We start from the raw sequence: 25,598 nt of genomic DNA on the forward strand, positions 1-25,598 counted from the left end.
TACATCCAGCCCTGTAGGACTCTATAGGGAACAGATACATCCAGCCCTGTAGGACTCTATAGGGAACAGATACATCCAGCCCTGTAGGACTCTATAGGAACAGATACATCCAGCCCTGTAGGACTCTATAGGGAACAGATACATCCAGCCCTGTAGGACTCTATAGGGAACAGATACATCCAGCCCTGTAGGACTCTATAGGGAACAGATACATCCAGCCCTGTAGGACTCTATAGGGAACAGATACATCCAGCCCTGTAGGACTCTATAGGGAACAGATACATCCAGCCCTGTAGGACTCAGGAACAGATACATCCAGCCCTGTAGGACTCTATAGGGAACAGATACATCCAGCCCTGTAGGACTCTATAGGGAACAGATACATCCAGCCCTGTAGGACTCTATAGGGAACAGATACATCCAGCCCTGTAGGACTCTATAGGGAACAGATACATCCAGCCCTGTAGGACTCTATAGGGAACAGATACATCCAGCCCTGTAGGACTCTATAGGGAACAGATACATCCAGCCCTGTAGGACTCTATAGGGAACAGATACATCCAGCCCTGTAGGACTCTATAGGGAACAGATACATCCAGCCCTGTAGGACTCTATAGGGAACAGATACATGCAGACTTGGATTGTATTCTGATCTGGGACCAGGACAGGGCTGTGGTGGCTCTGGTTAACACCAACAGATCTGGGACCAGGACAGGGCTGTGGTGGCTCTGGTTAACACCAACAGATCTGGGACCAGGACAGGGCTGTGGTGGCTCTGGTTAACACCAACAGATCTGGGACCAGGACAGGGCTGTGGTGGCTCTGGTTAACACCAACAGATCTGGGACCAGGACAGGGCTGTGGTGGCTCTGGTTAACACCAGCAGATCTGGGACCAGGACAGGGCTGTGGTGGCTCTGGTTAACACCAACAGATCTGGGACCAGGACGGGGCTGTGGTGGCTCTGGTTAACACGAACAGATCTGGGACCAGGACGGGGCTGTGGTGGCTCTGGTTAACACCAACAGATCTGGGATCAGGGGCTGTGGTGGCTCTGGTATATTTAACAGATCTGGGACCAGGAACCTGTGGTGGCTCTGTTAACACCAACAATCGGGGACTGACAAGGCTGTGGTGGCTCTGGTTGAGATCTGGGACCAGGACAGGGCTGTGGTGGCTCTGGTTAACACCAACAGATCTGACAAACTGCTTTCTGGGTGGGACCAGGACACTGGTGGGGAAAACAATCCAGAACTGTCAGTAGTGGTAACACCAAGATCTGACAGGGCTTAACACCAACAGATCTGGGACCAGGTATGGTGGCTCTATTAACACCAAAAGATCTGGGACCAGGACATAAAAACATGATGTTCTGGGCCATTGGCTGACAGGGCTGTTCATAAAAACACAACAGTTCTGGGACCAGGACATGGCTGTGGTGGCTACTGGTTAACACCAGCAGATTGGCTGACAAAGGCTGTGGTGGCTCTGAGTTTGTACATAAAACAGATCTGGGACCAGGACATGTGGTGGCTCTGGTTAACACCAACAGATCTGGGACCAGGACATGGCTATTGGCTCTGACAAAATGATGGCTGTGGTGGCTGTACATAAAAACATGATGTTCTCTGTAACAGCTGGGACCAGGACATCCTATTGTTAACACCAACAGCTGACAAAATGAGCTAGTACATAAAAACATGATGTTCTTGATCTAGGCTACTCATCCTATTGGCTGACAACAATGAGCTTGTAGGCTACTCATCTACATGGCTGGCTCTGGTTAAACCAAAATCTGGGACCAGGACATGGCTGTGGTGGCTCTGGTTACACCAAAATCTGGGACAGGATGTTCTTGTAGGCTACTCATCCTATTGGCTGACAAAATGAGCTGGTACATAAAAACATGATGTTCTTGTAGGCTACTCATCAATTGGCTGACAAAATGACGGGGCTGTGGTGGCTCTAGTACATACCAAAAAACATGATGTTCTTGTAAGATGGCTACTCATCCTCGTTTTATTGGCTGACAAAATGATCTGGAACTTGTACATGGAAAAACATGATGTCAGTTGTAGGCTGACCTTGATATCCTGTATGCTACTATTGGCTGACAAAATGATCTAGTACATAAAAACATGATGTTCTTGTAGGCTACTCATCCTATTGGCTGACAAAATGATCTAGTACATAAAAACATGATGTTCTTGTAGGCTACTCATCCTATTGGCTGACAAAATGATCTAGTACATAAAAACATGATGTTCTTGTAGGCTACTCATCCTATTGGCTGACAAAATGATCTTGTACATAAAAACATGATGTTCTTGTAGGCTACTCATCCTATTGGCTGACAAAATGAGCTTGTACATAAAAACATGATGTTCTTGTAGGCTACTCATCCTATTGGCTGACAAAATGAGCTAGTACATAAAAACATGATGTCCTTGTAGGCTACTCATCCTATTGGCTGACAAAATGAGCTAGTACATAAAAACATGATGTTCTTGTAGGCTACTCATCCTATTGGCTGACAAAATGAGCTAGTACATAAAAACATGATGTCCTTGTAGGCTACTCATCCTATTGGCTGACAAAATGATCTTGTACATAAAAACATGATGTTCTTGTAGGCTACTCATCCTATTGGCTGACAAAATGAGCTAGTACATAAAAACATGATGTTCTTGTAGGCTACTCATCCTATTGGCTGACAAAATGAGCTAGTACATAAAAACATGATGTTCTTGTAGGCTACTCATCCTATTGGCTGACAAAATGAGCTAGTACATAAAAACATGATGTTCTTGTAGGCTACTCATCCTATTGGCTGACAAAATGATCTAGTACATAAAAACATGATGTTCTTGTAGGCTACTCATCCTATTGGCTGACAAAATGAGCTAGTACATAAAAACATGATGTTCTTGTAGGCTACTCATCCTATTGGCTGACAAAATGAGCTAGTACATAAAAACATGATGTTCTTGTAGGCTACTCATCCTATTGGCTGACAAAATGAGCTAGTACATAAAAACATGATGTTCTTGTAGGCTACTCATCCTATTGGCTGACAAAATGATCTTGTACATAAAAACATGATGTTCTTGTAGGCTACTCATCCTATTGGCTGACAAAATGAGCTAGTACATAAAAACATGATGTTCTTGTAGGCTACTCATCCTATTGGCTGACAAAATGAGCTAGTACATAAAAACATGATGTTCTTGTAGGCTACTCATCCTATTGGCTGACAAAATGATCTAGTACATAAAAACATGATGTTCTTGTAGGCTACTCATCCTATTGGCTGACAAAATGATCTTGTACATAAAAACATGATGTTCTTGTAGGCTACTCATCCTATTGGCTGACAAAATGATCTAGTACATAAAAACATGATGTTCTTGTAGGCTACTCATCCTATTGGCTGACAAAATGAGCTTGTACATAAAAACATGATGTTCTTGTAGGCTACTCATCCTATTGGCTGACAAAATGATCTAGTACATAAAAACATGATGTTCTTGTAGGCTACTCATCCTATTGGCTGACAAAATGAGCTCGTACATAAAAACATGGTGTCCTTGTAGGCTACTCATCCTATTGGCTGACAAAATGAGCTAGTACATAAAAACATGATGTCCTTGTAGGCTACTCATCCTATTGGCTGACAAAATGAGCTCGTACATAAAAACATGATGTCCTTGTAGGCTACTCATCCTATTGGCTGACAAAATGAGCTAGTACATAAAAACATGATGTCCTTGTAGGCTACTCATCCTATTGGCTGACGAAATGGTTTTGAAAATAGTTTTAAATACAGTTTTTCCTTACCTTCATCTTCACCTTGGCACAGACAGGCAGGCTTTCTCTACAACTCTTGTGAACATGTGAATTGCAATCTGAAAAATACAAAATAAAATGCAACTCTAAATCTTAAAAAGAACTTCAACAGAATAATCTTCCAGGGGGTTCTTTCATGTGTTATGAACTGTGACTGGGGAGATAGACTGGTCTACAGAACCAGAGAGGTGGACTGGTCTACAGAGTTGGACTGGTATACAGAACCAGAGAGTTGGACTGGTCTACAGAGTTGGACTGGTATACAGAACCAGAGAGGTGGACTGGTCTACAAAATACAGAGTTGGACTGCAACTAAACCTTAAAGTAAGAACTACAGAACCAGAGAGGTGGACTGGTCTACAGAACCAGAGAGTTGGACTGGTCTACAGAACCAGAGAGGTGGACTGGTCTACAGAACCAGAGAGTTGGACTGGTCTACAAACCAGAGAGGTGGACTGGTCTAACCAGAGAGTTGGACTGGTCTACAGAACCAGAGAGTTGGACTGGTCTACAGAACCAGAGAGTTGGACTGGTCTACAGAACCAGAGAGTTGGACTGGTCTACAGAACCAGAGAGTTGGACTGGTCTACAGAACCAGAGAGTTGGACTGGTCTACAGAACCAGAGAGTTGGACTGGTCTACAGAACCAGAGAGTTGGACTGGTCTACAGAACCAGAGAAGTTGGACTGGTCTACAGAACCAGAGAGTTGGACTGGTCTACAGAACCAGAGAGTTGGACTGGTCTACAGAACCAGAGAGTTGGACTGGTCTACAGAACCAGAGAGGTGGACTGGTCTACAGAACCAGAGAGGTGGACTGGTCTACAGAACCAGAGAGTTGGACTGGTCTACAGAACCAGATGGAAGTTGGACTGGTCTTGAGAACCAGTTGGACTGGTATCAGAACTTGAGTTGGGGGAACCAGATAGTTGGCTGTGACAATAACAAAGATAATTATCTTGAGAGATAATATGGTGGATTTGATTATGAGGAATTCTAGGTCAGGTGAACAAAAATAGTCCATTGAATTCCTGTTGTTACAATTACACCATAAGTCATTAAACATGAAACCCCGCCCTTCTTCCCAAAGTTTATCTTGAGAGATCGGCGCGGCATATTTGATTATGAGGAATTCTAGGTCAGGTGAACAAAAATACTTGAATTCCTGTTGTTACAATTACACCATAAGTCATTAAACATGAAACCCCGCCCTTCTTCCCAAAGAGAAACCAGGTAGTTGTACCGTCTCCGACAGCATATCCCGAGAGAGCCATGGTTCCATGAAACAGAGTATGTTACAATCCCTGATGTCTCTCTGAAAGCAAACCTCGCCCTGATTTCATCGACCTTGTTATCTAGGGACTGGACATTGGCGAGTAATATACTCGGGAGTGGTGGGTGGTGTGCGCACCTCCGAAGTCTGACCAGAACACTGTTCTGTCTGCCTCTTCTCCAGCAGAGTTGTTTTGGATCGGCCTCTGGAATCAGTTCAATTGCCCGAGTGTTGCGGAGAAGGATCCACTTCGGAAACAGAAAGTGGTGGAAGGATCCATTCTTGGGAAAGTGGTATTCCTGGTCGTAGTGCTGTTAAGTTGACGTCTCTCTGATATCCAATAGTTCTTCCCGGCTGTATGTAATACAACTTAAGATTGTCTGTGCTAACAATGTAAGAAATAATACATCAAAATAAAATAAAAATACTGAAATGTTTCCTAAGGATTAGAAGCAAGGCAGCCCTCTCTGTCGCCGCCATCTTGAGCGATATGGTGTGCATCTACTAAACCTGCTAATAGTTGGTTTTGTTAGAGTTGTATTGACTGATGTTGTCTTACTGGTGCAGAGAAAGGCATCCTTAGTGTTGATGGTTTTGCTGCATTGGTGGCAGGAGGAGGATTGTGTCTGGGAGGAGACCATGCTGAAGTGATGTCCGTTCAGCGTACATCTCTCTCTGGCCTTCGCCTCTCTCCTCTCGTCTTTGTCTCGACTCTTCTCTCCATCCTTTTCCTGCAAGTGGAAGAAGGGGGATTAGGAGTAGAAACAGAATGAGGTCAGACAGTACAGCTACCCTCTCTCTCCGTTCCTCCTTTCCCTGCCTAGAAACAGAATGAGGTCAGACAGTACAGCTACCCTCTCTCTCCCTTCCTCCTTTCCCTGCCTAGAAACAGAATGAGGTCAGACAGTACAGCTACCCTCTCTCTCCCTTCCTCCTTTCCCTGCCTAGAAACAGAATGAGGTCAGACAGTACAGCTACCCTCTCTCTCCCTTCCTCCTTTCCCTGCCTAGAAACAGAATGAGGTCAGACAGTACAGCTACCCTCTCTCTCCCTTCCTCCTTTCCCTGCCTAGAAACAGAATGAGGTCAGACAGTACAGCTACCCTCTCTCTCCCTTCCTCCTTTCCCTGCCTAGAAACAGAATGAGGTCAGACAGTACAGCTACCCTCTCTCTCCGTTCCTCCTTTCCAACCTAGAAACAGAATGAGGTCAGACAGTACATCTACCCTCTCTCTCCGTTCCTCCTTTCCCTGCCTAGAAACAGAATGAGGTCAGACAGTACAGCTACCCTCTCTCTCCCTTCCTCCTTTCCAACCTAGAAACAGAATGAGGTCAGACAGTACAGCTACCCTCTCTCTCCGTTCCTCCTTCCCCTGCCTAGAAACAGAATGAGGTCAGACAGTACAGCTACCCTCTCTCTCCCTTCCTCCTTTCCCTGCCTTGAAACAGAATGAGGTCAGACAGTACAGCTACCCCCTCTCTTCCCTTCCTCCTTTCCCTGCCTAGAAACAGAATGAGGTCAGACAGTACAGCTACCCTCTCTCTCCGTTCCTCCTTCCCCTGCCTAGAAACAGAATGAGGTCAGACAGTACAGCTACCCTCTCTCTCCCTTCCTCCTTTCCCTGCCTTGAAACAGAATGAGGTCAGACAGTACAGCTACCCTCTCTCTCCCTTCCTCCTTTCCAACCTAGAAACAGAATGAGGTCAGACAGTACAGCTACCCTCTCTCTCCCTTCCTCCTTTCCAACCTAGAAACAGAATGAGGTCAGACAGGACAGCTACCCTCTCTCTCCCTTCCTCCTTTCCCTGCCTAGAAACAGAATGAGGTCAGACAGTACAGCTACCCTCTCTCCCTTCCTCCTTTCCCTGCCTAGAAACAGAATGAGGTCAGACAGTACAGCTACCCTCTCTCTCCCTTCCTCCTTTCCCTTCCTAGAAACAGAATGAGGTCAGACAGTACAGCTACCCTCTCTCTCCCTTCCTCCTTTCCCTGCCTAGAAACAGAATGAGGTCAGACAGTACAGCTACCCTCTCTCTCCCTTCCTCCTTTCCCTGCCTAGAAACAGAATGAGGTCAGACAGTACAGCTACCCTCTCTCTCCCTTCCTCCTTTCCCTGCCTAGAAACAGAATGAGGTCAGACAGTACAGCTACCCTCTCTCTCCCTTCCTCCTTTCCCTGCCTAGAAACAGAATGAGGTCAGACAGTACAGCTACCCTCTCTCTCCCTTCCTCCCTTCCCTCCCTAGAAACAGAATGAGGTCAGACAGTACAGCTACCCTCTCTCTCCCTTCCTCCTTTCCCTGCCTAGAAAGGATCTGTTACTCTTTATGGTAACTAGTCCTTATATAGACCACAGATGACCTCTACTGACCAGGATCTCTATGGTAACTAGTCCTTATATAGACCACAGATGACCTCTACTGACCAGGATCTGATACTCTCTATGGTAACTAGTCCTTATATAGACCACAGATGACCTCTACTGACCAGGATCTGATACTCTCTATGGTAACTAGTCCTTATATAGACCACAGATGACCTCTACTGACCAGGATCTGTTACTCTCTATGGTAACTAGTCCTTATATAGACCACAGATGACCTCTACTGACCAGGATCTGTTACTCTCTATGGTAACTAGTCCTTATATAGACCACAGATGACCTCTACTGACCAGGATCTGTTACTCTCTATGGTAACTAGTCCTTATATAGACCACAGATGACCTCTACTGACCAGGATCTGTTACTCTCTATGGTAACTAGTCCTTATATAGACCACAGATGACCTCTACTGACCAGGATCTGTTACTCTGTATGGTAACTAGTCCTTATATAGACCACAGATGACCTCTACTGACCAGGATCTGTTACTCTTTATGGTAACTAGTCCTTATATAGACCACAGATGACCTCTACTGACCAGGATCTCCATGGTAACTAGTCCTTATATAGACCACAGATGACCTCTACTGTCCAGGATCTCTATGGTAACTAGTCCTTATATAGACCACAGATGACCTCTACTGACCAGGATCTGTTACTCTCCATGGTAACTAGTCCTTATATAGACCACAGATGACCTCTACGGACCAGGATCTCTATGGTAACTAGTCCTCATATAGACCACAGATGACCTCTACTGACCAGGATCTCCATGGTAACTAGTCCTTATATAGACCACAGATGATCTCTACTGACCAGGATCTGATACTCTCTATGGTAACAAGTCCTTATGTAGACCACAGATGACCTCTACTGACCAGGATCTCTATGGTAACTAGTCCTCATACAGACCACAGATGACCTCTACTGACCAGGATCTGTTACTCTCCATGGTAACTAGTCCTTATATAGACCACAGATGACCTCTACTGACCAGGATCTGTTACTCTCTATGGTAACTAGTCCTTATATAGACCACAGATGACCTCTACTGACCAGGATCTGTTACTCTCTATGGTAACTAGTCCTTATATAGACCACAGATGACCTCTACTGACCAGGATCTCTATGGTAACTAGTCCTTATATAGACCACAGATGACCTCTACTGACCAGGATCTGATACTCTCTATGGTAACTAGTCCTTATATAGACCACAGATGACCTCTACTGACCAGGATCTGTTACTCTCCATGGTAACTAGTCCTTATATAGACCACAGATGACCTCTACGGACCAGGATCTCAATGGTAACTAGTCCTTATATAGACCACAGATGACCTCTACTGACCAGGATCTCTATGGTAACTAGTCCTTATATAGACCACAGATGACCTCTACTGACCAGGATCTCCATGGTAACTAGTCCTTATATAGACCACAGATGACCTCTACTGACCAGGATCTGATACTCTTTATGGTAACTAGTCCTTATATAGACCACAGATGACCTCTACTGACCAGGATCTCCATGGTAACTAGTTCTTATATAGACCACAGATGACCTCTACTGACCAGGATCTGATACTCTCTATGGTAACTAGTCCTTATATAGACCACAGATGACCTCTACTGACCAGGATCTCTATGGTAACTAGTCCTTATATAGACCACAGATGACCTCTACGGACCAGGATCTCAATGGTAACTAGTCCTTATATAGACCACAGATGACCTCTACGGACCAGGATCTCTATGGTAACTAGTCCTTATATAGACCACAGATGACCTCTACTGACCAGGATCTCTATGGTAACTAGTCCTTATATAGACCACAGATGACCTCTACTGACCAGGATCTCAATGGTAACTAGTCCTTATATAGACCACAGATGACCTCTACTGACCAGGATCTGTTACTCTCTATGGTAACTAGTCCTTATATAGACCACAGATGACCTCTACTGACCAGGATCTGTTACTCTGTATGGTAACTAGTCCTTATATAGACCACAGATGACCTCTACTGACCAGGATCTCTATGGTAACTAGTCCTTATATAGACCACAGATGACCTCTACTGACCAGGATCTCCATGGTAACTAGTCCTTATATAGACCACAGATGACCTCTACGGACCAGGATCTCTATGGTAACTAGTCCTTATATAGACCACAGATGACCTCTACTGACCAGGATCTGTTACTCTTTATGGTAACTAGTCCTTATATAGACCACAGATGACCTCTACTGACCAGGATCTCCATGGTAACTAGTTCTTATATAATCCGACCGTACAGCGTTTCAATCATATGGCCTCTGCAGAAGTCAGGGACATTAATACTTCCTGTGTTTCCCAGAGTATGCGCAGAGCTGTTGTCAAGGAAGTTGTCGAGGAAGTGAATTTGTGTTTACACAAGACTTCCCGCCCCCTCACCTACCGTCGACCAATCACGTCAATGTGGAGTCATATGGAGCCCTCCACGTTGTTACACAGTTTGACAGTATTACATCACACCCTCCCTACAGCGCCTCCCGACCACGTTGGTATCTAGCTTACATCGCCTCTTCCCCTTTACGCTCACTTCCCCTTACATTGAGGAAGTTGCACGCAGCTGAATGGCATAAAAACTCTCCAATACAGAATAACAACTCGGTCATCTCAACAAAATACATGGGTTATCCTCTGACAAATATACTGTTTATACAACCTGAATAGAGGTAGAGGTCATCATACAATACATGGGTTATCCTCTGACAAATATACTGTTTATACAACCTGAATAGAGGTAGAGGTCAGCACACAATACATGGGTTATCCTCTGACAAATATACTGTTTATACAACCTGAATAGAGGTAGAGGTAGAGGTCAGCACACAATACATGGGTCATCCTCTGACAAATATACTGTTTATACAACCTGAATAGAGGTAGAGGTAGAGGTCAGCACACAATACATGGGTTATCCTCTAACAAATATACTGTTTATACAACCTGAATAGAGGTAGAGGTAGAGGTCAGCACACAATACATGGGTTATCCTCTGACAAATATACTGTTTATACAACCTGAATAGAGGTAGAGGTCAGCACACAATACATGGGTTATCCTCTGACAAATATACTGTTTATACAACCTGAATAGAGGTAGAGGTAGAGGTCAGCATACAATACATGGGTTATCCTCTGACAAATATACTGTTTATACAACCTGAATAGAGGTAGAGGTCAGCACACAATACATGGGTTATCCTCTGACAAATATACTGTTTATACAACCTGAATAGAGGTAGAGGTAGAGGTCAGCATACAATACATGGGTTATCCTCTGACAAATATACTGTTTATACAACCTGAATAGAGGTAGAGGTCAGCATACAATACATGGGTTATCCTCTGACAAATATACTGTTTATACAACCTGAATAGAGGTAGAGGTCAGCACACAATACATGGGTTATCCTCTAACAAATATACTGTTTATACAACCTGAATAGAGGTAGAGGTCAGCACACAATACATGGGTTATCCTCTAACAAATATACTGTTTATACAACCTGAATAGAGGTAGAGGTCAGCACACAATACATGGGTTATCCTCTGACAAATATACTGTTTATACAACCTGAATAGAGGTAGAGGTAGAGGTCAGCATACAATACATGGGTTATCCTCTGACAAATATACTGTTTATATAACCTGAATAGAGGTAGAGGTAGAGGTCATCATACAATACATGGGTTATCCTCTAACAAATATACTGTTTATACAACCTGAATAGAGGTAGAGGTAGAGGTCAGCACACAATACATGGGTTATCCTCTAACAAATATACTGTTTATACAACCTGAATAGAGGTAGAGGTCAGCACACAATACATGGGTTATCCTCTGACAAATATACTGTTTATACAACCTGAATAGAGGTAGAGGTCAGCACACAATACATGGGTTATCCTCTGACAAATATACTGTTTATACAACCTGAATAGAGGTAGAGGTCAGCATACAATACATGGGTTATCCTCTGACAAATATACTGTTTATACAACCTGAATAGAGGTAGAGGTAGAGGTCATCATACAATACATGGGTTATCCTCTGACAAATATACTGTTTATACAACCTGAATAGAGGTAGAGGTAGAGGTCAGCACACAATACATGGGTCATCCTCTAACAAATATACTGTTTATACAACCTGAATAGAGGTAGAGGTCAGCACACAATACATGGGTTATCCTCTGACAAATATACTGTTTATACAACCTGAATAGAGGTAGAGGTAGAGGTCAGCACACAATACATGGGTCATCCTCTGACAAATATACTGTTTATACAACCTGAATAGAGGTAGAGGTAGAGGTCAGCACACAATACATGGGTCATCCTCTAACAAATATACTGTTTATACAACCTGAATAGAGGTAGAGGTCAGCACACAATACATGGGTTATCCTCTAACAAATATACTGTTTATACAACCTGAATAGAGGTAGAGGTAGAGGTCAGCACACAATACATGGGTCATCCTCTGACAAATATACTGTTTATACAACCTGAATAGAGGTAGAGGTCAGCACACAATACATGGGTTATCCTCTGACAAATATACTGTTTATACAACCTGAATAGAGGTAGAGGTAGAGGTCAGCACACAATACATGGGTTATCCTCTGACAAATATACTGTTTATACAACCTGAATAGAGGTAGAGGTCAGCACACAATACATGGGTTATCCTCTGACAAATATACTGTTTATACAACCTGAATAGAGGTAGAGGTCAGCATACAATACATGGGTTATCCTCTAACAAATATACTGTTTATACAACCTGAATAGAGGTAGAGGTCATCACACAATACATGGGTTATCCTCTGACAAATATACTGTTTATACAACCTGAATAGAGGTAGAGGTAGAGGTCAGCACACAATACATGGGTTATCCTCTGACAAATATACTGTTTATACAACCTGAATAGAGGTAGAGGTAGAGGTCAGCACACAATACATGGGTTATCCTCTGACAAATATACTGTTTATACAACCTGAATAGAGGTAGAGGTCAGCACACAATACATGGGTTATCCTCTAACAAATATACTGTTTATACAACCTGAATAGAGGTAGAGGTCAGCACACAATACATGGGTTATCCTCTAACAAATATACTGTTTATACAACCTGAATAGAGGTAGAGGTCATCATACAATACATGGGTTATCCTCTGACAAATATACTGTTTATACAACCTGAATAGAGGTAGAGGTCAACATACAATACATGGGTCATCCTCTGACAAATATACTGTTTATACAACCTGAATAGAGGTAGAGGTAGAGGTCAGCATACAATACATGGGTTATCCTCTGACAAATATACTGTTTATACAACCTGAATAGAGGTAGAGGTAGAGGTCAGCATACAATACATGGGTTATCCTCTGACAAATATACTGTTTATACAACCTGAATAGAGGTAGAGGTCAGCACACAATACATGGGTTATCCTCTAACAAATATACTGTTTAAACAACCTGAATAGAGGTAGAGGTCAGCATACAATACATGGGTTATCCTCTGGCAAATATACTGTTTATACAACCTGAATAGAGGTAGAGGTCAGCACACAATACATGGGTTATCCTCTAACAAATATACTGTTTATACAACCTGAATAGAGGTAGAGGTCAGCATACAATACATGGGTTATCCTCTGACAAATATACTGTTTATACAACCTGAATAGAGGTAGAGGTCAGCATACAATACATGGGTTATCCTCTGACAAATATACTGTTTATACAACCTGAATAGAGGTAGAGGTCATCATACAATACATGGGTTATCCTCTGACAAATATACTGTTTATACAACCTGAATAGAGGTAGAGGTAGAGGTCAGCACACAATACATGGGTTATCCTCTGACAAATATACTGTTTATACAACCTGAATAGAGGTAGAGGTCAGCATACAATACATGGGTTATCCTCTGACAAATATACTGTTTATACAACCTGAATAGAGGTAGAGGTCAGCACACAATACATGGGTTATCCTCTGACAAATATACTGTTTATACAACCTGAATAGAGGTAGAGGTCAGCACACAATACATGGGTTATCCTCTGACAAATATACTGTTTATACAACCTGAATAGAGGTAGAGGTCATCATACAATACATGGGTTATCCTCTGACAAATATACTGTTTATACAACCTGAATAGAGGTAGAGGTAGAGGTCAGCACACAATACATGGGTTATCCTCTGACAAATATACTGTTTATACAACCTGAATAGAGGTAGAGGTCATCATACAATACATGGGTTATCCTCTGACAAATATACTGTTTATACAACCTGAATAGAGGTAGAGGTCAGCACACAATACATGGGTTATCCTCTGACAAATATACTGTTTATACAACCTGAATAGAGGTAGAGGTCATCATACAATACATGGGTTATCCTCTGACAAATATACTGTTTATACAACCTGAATAGAGGTAGAGGTCAGCACACAATACATGGGTTATCCTCTGACAAATATACTGTTTATACAACCTGAATAGAGGTAGAGGTCATCACACAATACATGGGTTATCCTCTGACAAATATACTGTTTAAACAACCTGAATAGAGGTAGAGGTAGAGGTCAGCACACAATACATGGGTTATCCTCTGACAAATATACTGTTTATACAACCTGAATAGAGGTAGAGGTAGAGGTCATCATACAATACATGGGTTATCCTCTGACAAATATACTGTTTATACAACCTGAATAGAGGTAGAGGTAGAGGTCATCATACAATACATGGGTTATCCTCTGACAAATATACTGTTTATACAACCTGAATAGAGGTAGAGGTAGAGGTCAGCACACAATACATGGGTTATCCTCTGACAAATATACTGTTTATACAACCTGAATAGAGGTAGAGGTCATCATACAATACATGGGTTATCCTCTAACAAATATACTGTTTATACAACCTGAATAGAGGTAGAGGTCAGCACACAATACATGGGTTATCCTCTGACAAATATACTGTTTATACAACCTGAATAGAGGTAGAGGTAGAGGTCAGCACACAATACATGGGTTATCCTCTGACAAATATACTGTTTATACAACCTGAATAGAGGTAGAGGTCAGCACACAATACATGGGTTATCCTCTGACAAATATACTGTTTAAACAACCTGAATAGAGGTAGAGGTCAGCATACAATACATGGGTTATCCTCTGACAAATATACTGTTTATACAACCTGAATAGAGGTAGAGGTCAGCACACAATACATGGGTTATCCTCTGACAAATATACTGTTTATACAACCTGAATAGAGGTAGAGGTAGAGGTCAGCACACAATACATGGGTTATCCTCTGACAAATATGATATTTAAACAAACTGAATGAAACTCTGAATGTTGTCAATGTAGAGGTATTTTGATTGGTTAAACACAAGATCAAAAATAGATAAACAGCTGAAAACAGGCTACATTAACAGGATATATTTTACACCGGGTGGAAATGGAGATGCTAACAGGACCAGAATCACACTGTTCATTCCTCCCAGACCTACAAAACCCATCTGTATCCTTCCAAACCCATCTGTATCCTTCCAAACCCATTAGTATCCTACCAAACCCATCTGTATCCTACCAAACCCATCTGTATCCTACCAACCCCATCTGTATCCTTCCAAACCCATCTGTATCCTACCAAACCCATCTGTATCCTACCAAACCCATCTGTATCCTACCAAACCCATCTGTATCCTTCCAAACCCATCTGTATCCTTCCAAACCCATCTGTATCCTTCCAAACCCATCTGTATCCTACCAAACCCATCTGTATCCTTCCAAACCCATCTGTATCCTTCCAAACCCATCTGTATCCTTCCAAACCCATCTGTATCCTACCAAACGCATCTGTATCCTACCAAACCCATCTGTATCCTACCAAACCCATCTGTATCCTACCAAACCCATCTGTATCCTTCCAAACCCATCTGTATCCTTCCAAACCCATCTGTATCCTACCAAACGCATCTGTATCCTACCAAACCCATCTGTATCCTACCAAACCCATCTGTATCCTACCAAACCCATCTGTATCCTTCCAAACCCATCTGTATCCTACCAAACCCATCTGTATCCTACCAAGCCCATTTGTATCCTACCAAACCCATCTGTATCCTACCAAACCCATCTGTATCCTACCTACCCATCTGTATCCTACCAAACCCATCTGTATCCTACCAAACCCATCTGTATCCTACCAAGCCCATCTGTATCCTACCAAACCCATCTGTATCCTACCAAACCCATTGTGATCCCTTTCCTAACAAGATAGAGTATGTATCCTGTATATTAACCCTGCTTTGCCAAACATCAGATGTTCTACCATCCAGACGTACAGCTGTTTTACAAACTGCCTCAACTACTTCTACAGATTCCATACAGAGTTACAAACCCCAGGTGACTCACCTACCCCTGTCCTCCTATTGTCCTCCTAATGTCTTCCTACTGTTCTCTACCCCCGTCCTCCTGCGGTACCTACCCCTGTCCTCTACCCCGTCCTCCTGCGGTACCTACCCCTGTCCTCTACCCCGTCCTCCTGCGGTACCTACTCCTGTCCTCTACCCCTGTCCTCCTGCAGTACCTACCCCTGTCCTCTACCCCATCCTCCTGCTGTACCTACTCCTGTCCTCTACCCCTGTCCTCTACCCCTGTCCTCTACCCCTGTCCTCCTTCTGTATCTACCCCTGTCCTCTACCCCTGTCCTCTACCCCTGTCCTCCTGCAGTACCTACCCCTGTCCTCTACCCCATCCTCCTGCTGTACCTACTCCTGTCCTCTACCCTGTCCTCTACCCCTGTCCTCTACCCCTGTCCTCTACCCCTGTCCTCCTTCTGTATCTACCCCTGTCCTCTACCCCTGTCCTCTACCCCTGTCCTCCTGCAGTACCTACCCCTGTCCTCTACCCCATCCTCCTGCTGTACCTACCCCTGTCCTCTATCCCTGTCCTCTACCCCTGTCCTCTACCCCTGTCCTCCTACTGTATCTACCCATGTCCTCTATCCCTGTCCTCCTACTGTACCTACCCCTGTCCTCTACCCCTGTCCTCCTTCTGTATCTACCCCTGTCCTCTACCCCTGTCCTCTACCCCTGTCCTCCTGCAGTACCTACCCCTGTCCTCTACCCCATCCTCCTGCTGTACCTACTCCTGTCCTCTACCCTGTCCTCTACCCCTGTCCTCTACCCCTGTCCTCTACCCCTGTCCTCCTTCTGTATCTACCCCTGTCCTCTACCCCTGTCCTCTACCCCTGTCCTCCTGCAGTACCTACCCCTGTCCTCTACCCCATCCTCCTGCTGTATCTACCCCTGTCCTCTACCCCTGTCCTCCTTCTGTATCTACCCCTGTCCTCTACCCCTGTCCTCCTACTGTACCTACCCCTGTCCTCTACCCCTGTCCTCTACCCCTGTCCTCTACCCCTGTCCTCCTTCTGTATCTACCCCTGTCCTCTATCCCTGTCCTCCTACTGTACCTACCCCTGTCCTCTACCCCTGTCCTCTACCCCTGTCCTCCTTCTGTATCTACCCCTGTCCTCTATCCCTGTCCTCCTACTGTACCTACCCCTGTCCTCTACCCCTGTCCTCTATCCCTGTCCTCCTACTGTACCTACCCCTGTCCTCTACCCCTGTACCTACCCCTGTCCTCTATCCCTGTCCTCCTACTGTATCTACCCCTGTCCTCCTACTGTACCTACCCCTGTCCTCTACCCCTGTCCTCTACCCCTGTCCTCTACCCCTGTCCTCTACCCCTGTCCTCCTACTGTATCTACCCCTGTCCTCTGCCCCTGTCCTCTATCCCTGTCCTCCTACTGTATCTACCCCTGTCCTCCTACTGTATCTACCCCTGTCCTCCTACTGTACCTACCCCTGTCCTCTACCCCTGTCCTCTACCCCTGTCCTCCTGCAGTACCTACCCCTGTCCTCTACCCCATCCTCCTGCTGTACCTACCCCTGTCCTCTATCCCTGTCCTCCTACTGTATCTACCCCTGTCCTCCTACTGTATCTACCCCTGTCCTCTATCCCTGTCCTCCTACTGTATCTACCCCTGTCCTCCTACTGTATCTACCCCTGTCCTCCTACTGTATCTACCCCTGTCCTCCTACTGTATCTACCCCTGTCCTCCTACTGTACCTACCCCTGTCCTCTACCCCTGTCCTCTACCCCTGTCCTCCTACTGTATCTACCCCTGTCCTCCTACTGTATCTACCCCTGTCCTCCTACTGTATCTACCCCTGTCCTCCTACTGTACCTACCCCTGTCCTCTACCCTTGTCCTCCTACTGTCCTCTACCCCTGTCCTCCTACTGTCCTCTACTCTTGTCCTCCTACTGTCCTCTACCCCTGTCCTCTACCCCCGTCCTCTAACCCCGTCCTCCTGTGGTACCTACCCCTGTCCTCTACCCCCGTCCCCTACCCCTGTCCCCTACCCCTGTCCTCCTACTGTATCTACCCCTGTCCTCCTACTGTACCTACCTCTTGTCCTTGCCGACACTTTAACTTCATGGAGAGACCTTTGACATCAAAGAACCGTCGATACAACATCTCTGTTACTTTCAGTGACTGTGAGCCCCAGACAGGCTGATATCTAACCTTACAATGCTTCAACCTTCTCAACCACAGCCTCCACTGACTGAACACCACAGTACCACAGCACTTCACAACACTAGTTCCTATCAGAGTAGGGAGAGAGACAGTGAGAACCAGGAAGTGATGTAACAGTGTACAGGGGGTGCCCAGTTCCTATCAGAGTAGGGAGAGAGACAGAGAGCACCAGGAAGTGATGCAACAGTGTACAGGGGGTGCTGTTTCTGACTCAACCACCATCTCCAGTAGTAAGAGACAGGTATTCATAGAATGACATAGAACTAGAGCGGTCTGTCTTAGCTGCTGGTCGAGGCTGAGGTCTGTCTTAGCTGCTGGTCGTGGCTGAGGTCTGTCTTAGCTGCTGGTCGTGGCTGAGGTCTGTCTTAGCTGCTGGTCGTGGCTGAGGTCTGTCTTAGCTGCTGGTCGTGGCTGAGGTCTGTCTTAGCTGAGGTCTGTCTTAGCTGCTGGTCGTGATTGAGGTCTGTCTTAGCTGCTGGTCGTGGCTGAGGTCTGTCGTGGCTGAGGTCTGTCGTGGCTGAGGTCTGTCGTGGCTGAGGTCTGTCGTGGCTGAGGTCTGTCTTAGCTGCTGGTCGTGGCTGAGGTCTGTCTTAGCTGCTGGTCGTGGCTGAGGTCTGTCTTAGCTGCTGGTCGTGGCTGAGGTCTGTCTTAGCTGCTGGTCGTGGCTGAGGTCTGTCTTAGCTGCTGGTCGTGGCTGAGGTCTGTCTTAGCTGCTGGTCGTGGCTGAGGTCTGTCATAGCTGCTGGTCGTGGCTGAGGTCTGTCTTAGCCCCTGGTCGTAGCTGAGGTCTGTCTTAGCCCATGGTCGTAGCTGAGGTCTGTCTTAGCTGCTGGTCGTCGCTGAGGTCTGTCTTAGCTGCTGGTCGTAGCTGAGGTCTGTCTTAGCTGCTGGTCGTAGCTGAGGTCTGTCTTAGCTGCTGGTCGTAGCTGAGGTCTGTCTTAGCTGCTGGTCGTCGCTGAGGTCTGTCTTAGCTGCTGGTCGTAGCTGAGGTCTGTCTTAGCTGCTGGTCGTGGCTGAGGTCTGTCTTAGCTGCTGGTCGTGGCTGAGGTCTGTCTTAGCTGCTGGTCGTGGCCGAGGTCTGTCTTAGCTGCTGGTCGTGGCTGAGGTCTGTCTTAGCTGCTGGTTGTGGCTGAGGTCTGTCTTAGCTGCTGGTCGTGATTGAGGTCTGTCTTAGCTGCTGGTCGTGATTGAGGTCTGTCTTAGCTGCTGGTCGTGGCTGAGGTCTGTCTTAGCTGCTGGTCGTGGCTGAGGTCTGTCTTAGCTGCTGGTCGTGGCTGAGGTCTGTCTTAGCTGCTGGTTGTGGCTGAGGTCTGTCTTAGCTGCTGGTCGTGATTGAGGTCTGTCTTAGCTGCTGGTCGTGATTGAGGTCTGTCTTAGCTGCTGGTCGTGGCTGAGGTCTGTCGTGGCTGAGGTCTGTCGTGGCTGAGGTCTGTTGTGGCTGAGGTCTGTCGTGGCTGAGGTCTGTCTTAGCGGCTGGTCGTGGCTGAGGTCTGTCTTAGCTGCTGGTCGTGGCTGAGGTCTGTCTTAGCTGCTGGTCGTGGCTGAGGTCTGTCTTAGCTGCTGGTCGTGGCTGAGGTCTGTCTTAGCTGCTGGTCGTGGCTGAGGTCTGTCATAGATGCTGGTCGTGGCTGAGGTCTGTCTTAGCCCCTGGTCGTAGCTGAGGTCTGTCTTAGCCCCTGGTCGTAGCTGAGGTCTGTCTTAGCTGCTGGTCGCCGCTGAGGTCTGTCTTGGCTGCTGGTCGTAGCTGAGGTCTGTCTTAGCTGCTGGTCGTAGCTAATGTCTGTCTTAGCTGCTGGTCGTAGCTGAGGTCTGTCTTAGCTGCTGGTCGTGGCTGAGGTCTGTCTTAGCTGCTGGTCGTGGCTGAGGTCTATCTTAGCTGCTGGTCGTGGCTGAGGTCTGTCTTAGCTGCTGGTCATGGCTGAGGTCTGTCTTAGCTGCTGGTCGTGGCCGAGGTCTGTCTTAGCTGCTGGTCGTGGCTGAGGTCTGTCATAGCTGCTGGTCGTGGCTGAGGTCTGTCATAGCTGCTGGTCATGGCTGAGGTCTGTCTTAGCCCCTGGTCGTAGCTGAGGTCTGTCTTAGCTGCTGGTTGTGGCTGAGGTCTGTCTTAGCTGCTGGTCGTGGCTGAGGTCTGTCTTAGCCCCTGGTCGTAGCTGAGGTCTGTCTTAGCTGCTGGTCGTCGCTGAGGTCTGTCTTAGCTGCTGGTCGTAGCTGAGGTCTGTCTTAGCTGCTGGTCGTGGCTGAGGTCTGTCTTAGCTGCTGGTCGTGGCTGAGGTCTGTCTTAGCTGCTGGTCGTGGCTGAGGTCTGTCTTAGCTGCTGGTCGTGGCTGAGGTCTGTCTTAGCTGCTGGTCGTGGCTGAGGTCTGTCTTAGCTGCTGGTCGTGACTGAGGTCTGTCTTAGCTGCTGGTCGTGGCCGAGGTCTGTCTTAGCAGTTGGTCGTGGCCGAGGTCTGTCTTAGCCGCTGGTCGTGGCCGAGGTCTGTCTTAGCCGCTGGTCGTGGCCGAGGTCTGTCTTAGCCGCTGGTCGTGGCCGAGGTCTGTCTTAGCCGCTGGTCGTGGCCGAGGTCTGTCTTAGCTGCTGGTCGTGACTGAGGTGTCTCTGTCTTAGCTGCTGGTCGTGGCCGAGGTCTGTCTTAGCTGCTGGTCGTGACTGAGGTCTGTCTTAGCTGCTGGTCGTGACTGAGGTCTGTCTTAGCTGCTGGTCGTGACTGAGGTCTGTCTTAGCTGCTGGTCGTGGCCGAGGTCTGTCTTAGCCCCTGGTCGTAGCTGAGGTCTGTCTTAGCTGCTGGAACCGCTGAGGTCTGTCTTAGCTGCTGGTCGTAGCTGAGGTCTGTCTTAGCTGCTGGTCGTGGCTGAGGTCTGTCTTAGCTGCTGGTCGTGGCTGAGGTCTGTCTTAGCTGCTGGTCGTGGCTGAGGTCTGTCTTAGCTGCTGGTCGTGGCTGAGGTCTGTCTTAGCTGCTGGTCGTGGCTGAGGTCTGTCATAGCTGCTGGTCGTGGCTGAGGTCTGTCTTAGCCCCTGGTCGTAGCTGAGGTCTGTCTTAGCCCATGGTCGTAGCTGAGGTCTGTCTTAGCCGCTGGTCGTGGCTGAGGTCTGTCTTAGCCGCTGGTCGTGGCTGAGGTCTGTCTTAGCTGCTGGTCGTGGCTGAGGTCTGTCTTAGCTGCTGGTCGTGGCTGAGGTCTGTCTTAGCTGCTGGTCGTGGCTGAGGTCTGTCATTAAAGCTGTTGGCCCTTTAAAGCGACTGGCTTGCTGCTGTGGTGACAGAGAGAGAGAGCTGGAGTCCATAGAGAGAATGTCCACTTCCTGTTCTACTTCTCTTACCGCGCAGTGCTGCTGCTTCCGCCACTAATACTATTCTGTTTCTCTGGTATCTATCTCTCATCTCTTCTCTCTGCAACACAACACAACACTGTATCATTAGCACAAACGTCCTCAACTGAGTCAGATCAAATTAGGGTCATGTCACGGTGAAACGTGAAAACAGACCTCTTGGTGTAACACCACCGAAGCTCTTAATAATAATAATATATCAACGTGGTTAAAACCCATTAGGGTCAATTTATCACCTTTACTGAAGTTTTTCAGAGTTGAAATGTTTATTTGTGGAAACAGATTGGGGTTCCTCTGAAACACTAGTGCGTTCTGAACAGAGACTGTGACAATGGTAAGATGTCAAGTACAGATGTCGTATCTTCATTTGAGCCAGTTTCACACAGCAGCAAAATAATCCTGCAGCAACAGGAAATGTGAATTGTTATGTGGATTATAATTAATGGACATATTTTTGTAGGGGTTGATACATTTTTCATTAGGGAAAATCAAGTCTGAAATGGGGAATTACAAACTTTTTAAACCTACAATACACACAGGGAAAATCCATCAACAACAGGATGATCAAATTAAGATATGACATGTGTATTTCAGCAGAGGACTGCAAACAGCTTTAATCCTGAAACATAACCTTGTGATTAATAATGATGAGATTATTGGATGATAATGGTCACCCTGGTCTTCTTGTACATCTTGCTCCTATAATAGTAGAGGTATTAGTGGTAGTAGTAGTAGTAAACTCAGCAAAAAAATAAACTTCCCTTTTTCAGGACCCTGTCTTTCAAAGATATTTCTAAAAATATATATAATAATTCACAGATCTTCATTGTAAAGGGTTTAAACACTGTTTCCCATGCTTGTTCAATGAACCATAAACAATGAATGAACATGCACCTGTGGAACCCTAACCCTAATGAACATGCACCTGTGGAACCCTAACCCTAACCCTAATGAACATGCACCTGTGGAACCCTAACCCTAACCCTAATGAACATGCACCAGTGGAACCCTAACCCTAATGAACATGCACCTGTGGAACCCTAACCCTAATGAACATGCACCAGTGGAACCCTAACCCTAATGAACATGCACCTGTGGAACCCTAACCCTAACCCTAATGAACATGCACCTGTGGAACCCTAACCCTAATGAACATGCACCAGTGGAACCCTAACCCTAATGAACATGCACCAGTGGAACCCTAACCCTAATGAACATGCACCAGTGGAACCCTAACCCTAATGAACATGCACCAGTGGAACCCTAACCCTAACCCTAATGAACATGCACCAGTGGAACCCTAACCCTAACCCTAATGAACATGCACCAGTGGAACCCTAACCCTAACCCTAATGAACATGCACCAGTGGAACCCTAACCCTAATGAACATGCACCAGTGGAACCCTAACCCTAATGAACATGCACCAGTGGAACCCTAACCCTAACCCTAATGAACATGCACCAGTGGAACCCTAACCCTAACCCTAATGAACATGCACCAGTGGAACCCTAACCCTAATGAACATGCACCTGTGGAACCCTAACCCTAATGAACATGCACCAGTGGAACCCTAACCTTATATAAACGGTAGATTATCAGACACTCAACAAGGTCTGATTTCATTATTACTGAAACAGGATCCAAGTGGTAAATATAAAGATCCAGTTCATTAAAACAACTTGGAGGCAAAAACTCTAGCACATAGAATTAAAGCACAGAATTAAAAAGGTTTTGTCTGATGTTATTCATTCTAATCAAACAGGTTTTTAACATGGACTATACATTGGAGATAATATAAGACAAGTCCTGGAAACAGTAGAACACTATGAAAAATCTGGGAAAAGGCTTTTGATAAAGTACGATTGGAGTTTATATATAAATGCCTGGAACATTTACATTTTGGAGAATATCTTCTTCCGAAGAGGAGAGGCGAAAAGAATCGGAGGACCAATATGCGGCGTGGTCCAAGAAAGAGTACACATGAACAACTGAATACAAAAAAACAATAAACGTGGAACGAACGAAACCCAAAACAGCACCGTGTGGTGAAAAACACAGACATGGAAACAAACACCCACACACAGTGAAACCTACCTAAGTATGATTCTCAATCAGGGACAACCAGGCTACCTAAAGTATGATTCTCAATCAGGGACAACCAGGCTACCTAAAGTATGATTCTCAATCAGGGACAACCAGGCTACCTAAGTATGATTCTCAATCAGGGACAACCAGGCTACCTAAGTATGATTCTCAATCAGAGACAACCAGGCTACCTAAGTATGATTCTCAATCAGAGACAACCAGGCTACCTAAGTATGATTCTCAGTCAGAGACAACCAGGCTACCTAAGTATGATTCTCAATCAGGGACAACCACGCTACCTAAGTATGATTCTCAATCAGAGACAACCAGGCTACCTAAGTATGATTCTCAATCAGAGACAACCACGCTACCTAAGTATGATTCTCAATCAGAGACAACCAGGCTACCTAAGTATGATTCTCAATCAGAGACAACCAGGCTACCTAAGTATGATTCTCAATCAGAGACAACCAGGCTACCTAAGTATGATTCTCAATCAGAGACAACCAGGCTACCTAAGTATGATTCTCAATCAGGGACAACCAGGCTACCTAAGTATGATTCTCAATCAGGGACAACCAGGCTACCTAAGTATGATTCTCAATCAGGGACAACCAGGCTACCTAAGTATGATTCTCAATCAGGGACAACCAGGCTACCTAAGTATGATTCTCAATCAGGGACAACCACGCTACCTAAGTATGATTCTCAATCAGAGACAACTAATGACACCTGCCTCTGATTGAGAACCATACTAGGCCGAAACATAGAAATCCCCAAAATCATAGAAAAACAAACAGACTGCCCACCCCAACTCACGCCCTGACCATACTACATAATGACAAAACAAAGGAAATAAAGGTCAGAACGTGACAGTCAAGAGGAGTAAAACAAGGTTGTCCACTATCAGCATATCTATTTATTATGACCATCGAAATGTTCGCTGTTAAAATCAAATCCAATAATAATATCAAGCAATTAGAAATCCTTAGGTCCTTCTGTAGCTCAGTTGGTAGAGCATGGCGCTTGTAATGCCAGGGTAGTGGGTTCGATTCCCGGGACCACCCATACGTAGAATGTATGCACACATGACTGTAAGTCGCTTTGGATAAAAGCGTCTGCTAAATGGCATATATTTTTATATATATATAAATCCACGGCTGAAAAACAAAGGTGTCACTGTAAGCTGATGATTCATGTTTTCTTTTAAATCCACAACTTGGATCCCTCCACAGCCTCAACGAGGATCTAGATACTTTTTCTAACCTCTCCGGATTAAAAGTAGAGCGCATAAACTAACACTACCTAACACGAAAACAATTACACACAAAACATGATGTGAAACAGAGGGTTAAATACAAGTCGCTTAATTGGGAAAATGTAAACCAGGTGTTCTCGGTATATACAAATCCCGAAATAAATAAATGATCTCACTCCAATACATTTCTATAGAAAGTTAGCAAAAACAGATCTTGCTACCATGGAAAGGTCTGTCTATTTTGTGGAAAAATCACCCTAATTAACTATTTAGTCATATCGCAGTTCACCCTGATTAACTCTTTAGCCATATCCCAGTTTACCCTGATTAACTCTTTAGTCATATCCCAGTTTACCCTAATTAACTCTTTAGTCATATCCCAGTTTACCCATTTGCTTATGGTCTTGCCTACACTTAGCGAACAGTTTTTAAAAATTATTTTAGAAAGAAATAATCAATTTTATTTGGAACATCAAGCCAGACAAAATTTAAGAGGCCTATTTATATAATGAATATGAATTCGGAGGGGTAGAAATGATTAAAAATTAAATTAAATAATTAAAATGATTTGACCCTCACTAAAAGCAAAACGTATAAATAAATCCAAACTGGTTCTCTAGCAGATTAGTAAGAAAAAAAGTTAAAGACCTTTTTTCCCTTTATTCAGATGACAAATAACTGAAAGTGAGATGTTGTAAAGTAAATCATCTCCCATATATCGTTATTTTTAAAACAAG

General features: G+C 45.2%; 1 protein-coding gene across 1 annotated transcript in view; it reads right to left on the reverse strand.

Annotated features, from left to right (window-relative positions):
• Nucleotides 1-920: 920 nt before the first annotated feature.
• LOC127920374 (A-kinase anchor protein 13-like) overlaps nucleotides 921-25,598 on the reverse strand; it is a 46,726-nt gene continuing 22,048 nt past the window's right edge. Inside the window, exons 5-7 of the mRNA XM_052504451.1 lie at nucleotides 5,677-5,848; nucleotides 3,837-3,904; nucleotides 921-1,010 (exon numbers count right to left, since the gene is read on the reverse strand). Of these exons, the coding sequence (XP_052360411.1) occupies nucleotides 921-1,010; nucleotides 3,837-3,904; nucleotides 5,677-5,848 (330 nt within the window). The remainder of the gene's footprint in view (nucleotides 1,011-3,836; nucleotides 3,905-5,676; nucleotides 5,849-25,598) is intronic.

The sequence above is a fragment of the Oncorhynchus keta genome, unplaced genomic scaffold (assembly GCF_023373465.1).
Source record: "Oncorhynchus keta strain PuntledgeMale-10-30-2019 unplaced genomic scaffold, Oket_V2 Un_contig_1917_pilon_pilon, whole genome shotgun sequence".
Lineage (NCBI taxonomy): Eukaryota > Metazoa > Chordata > Actinopteri > Salmoniformes > Salmonidae > Oncorhynchus > Oncorhynchus keta.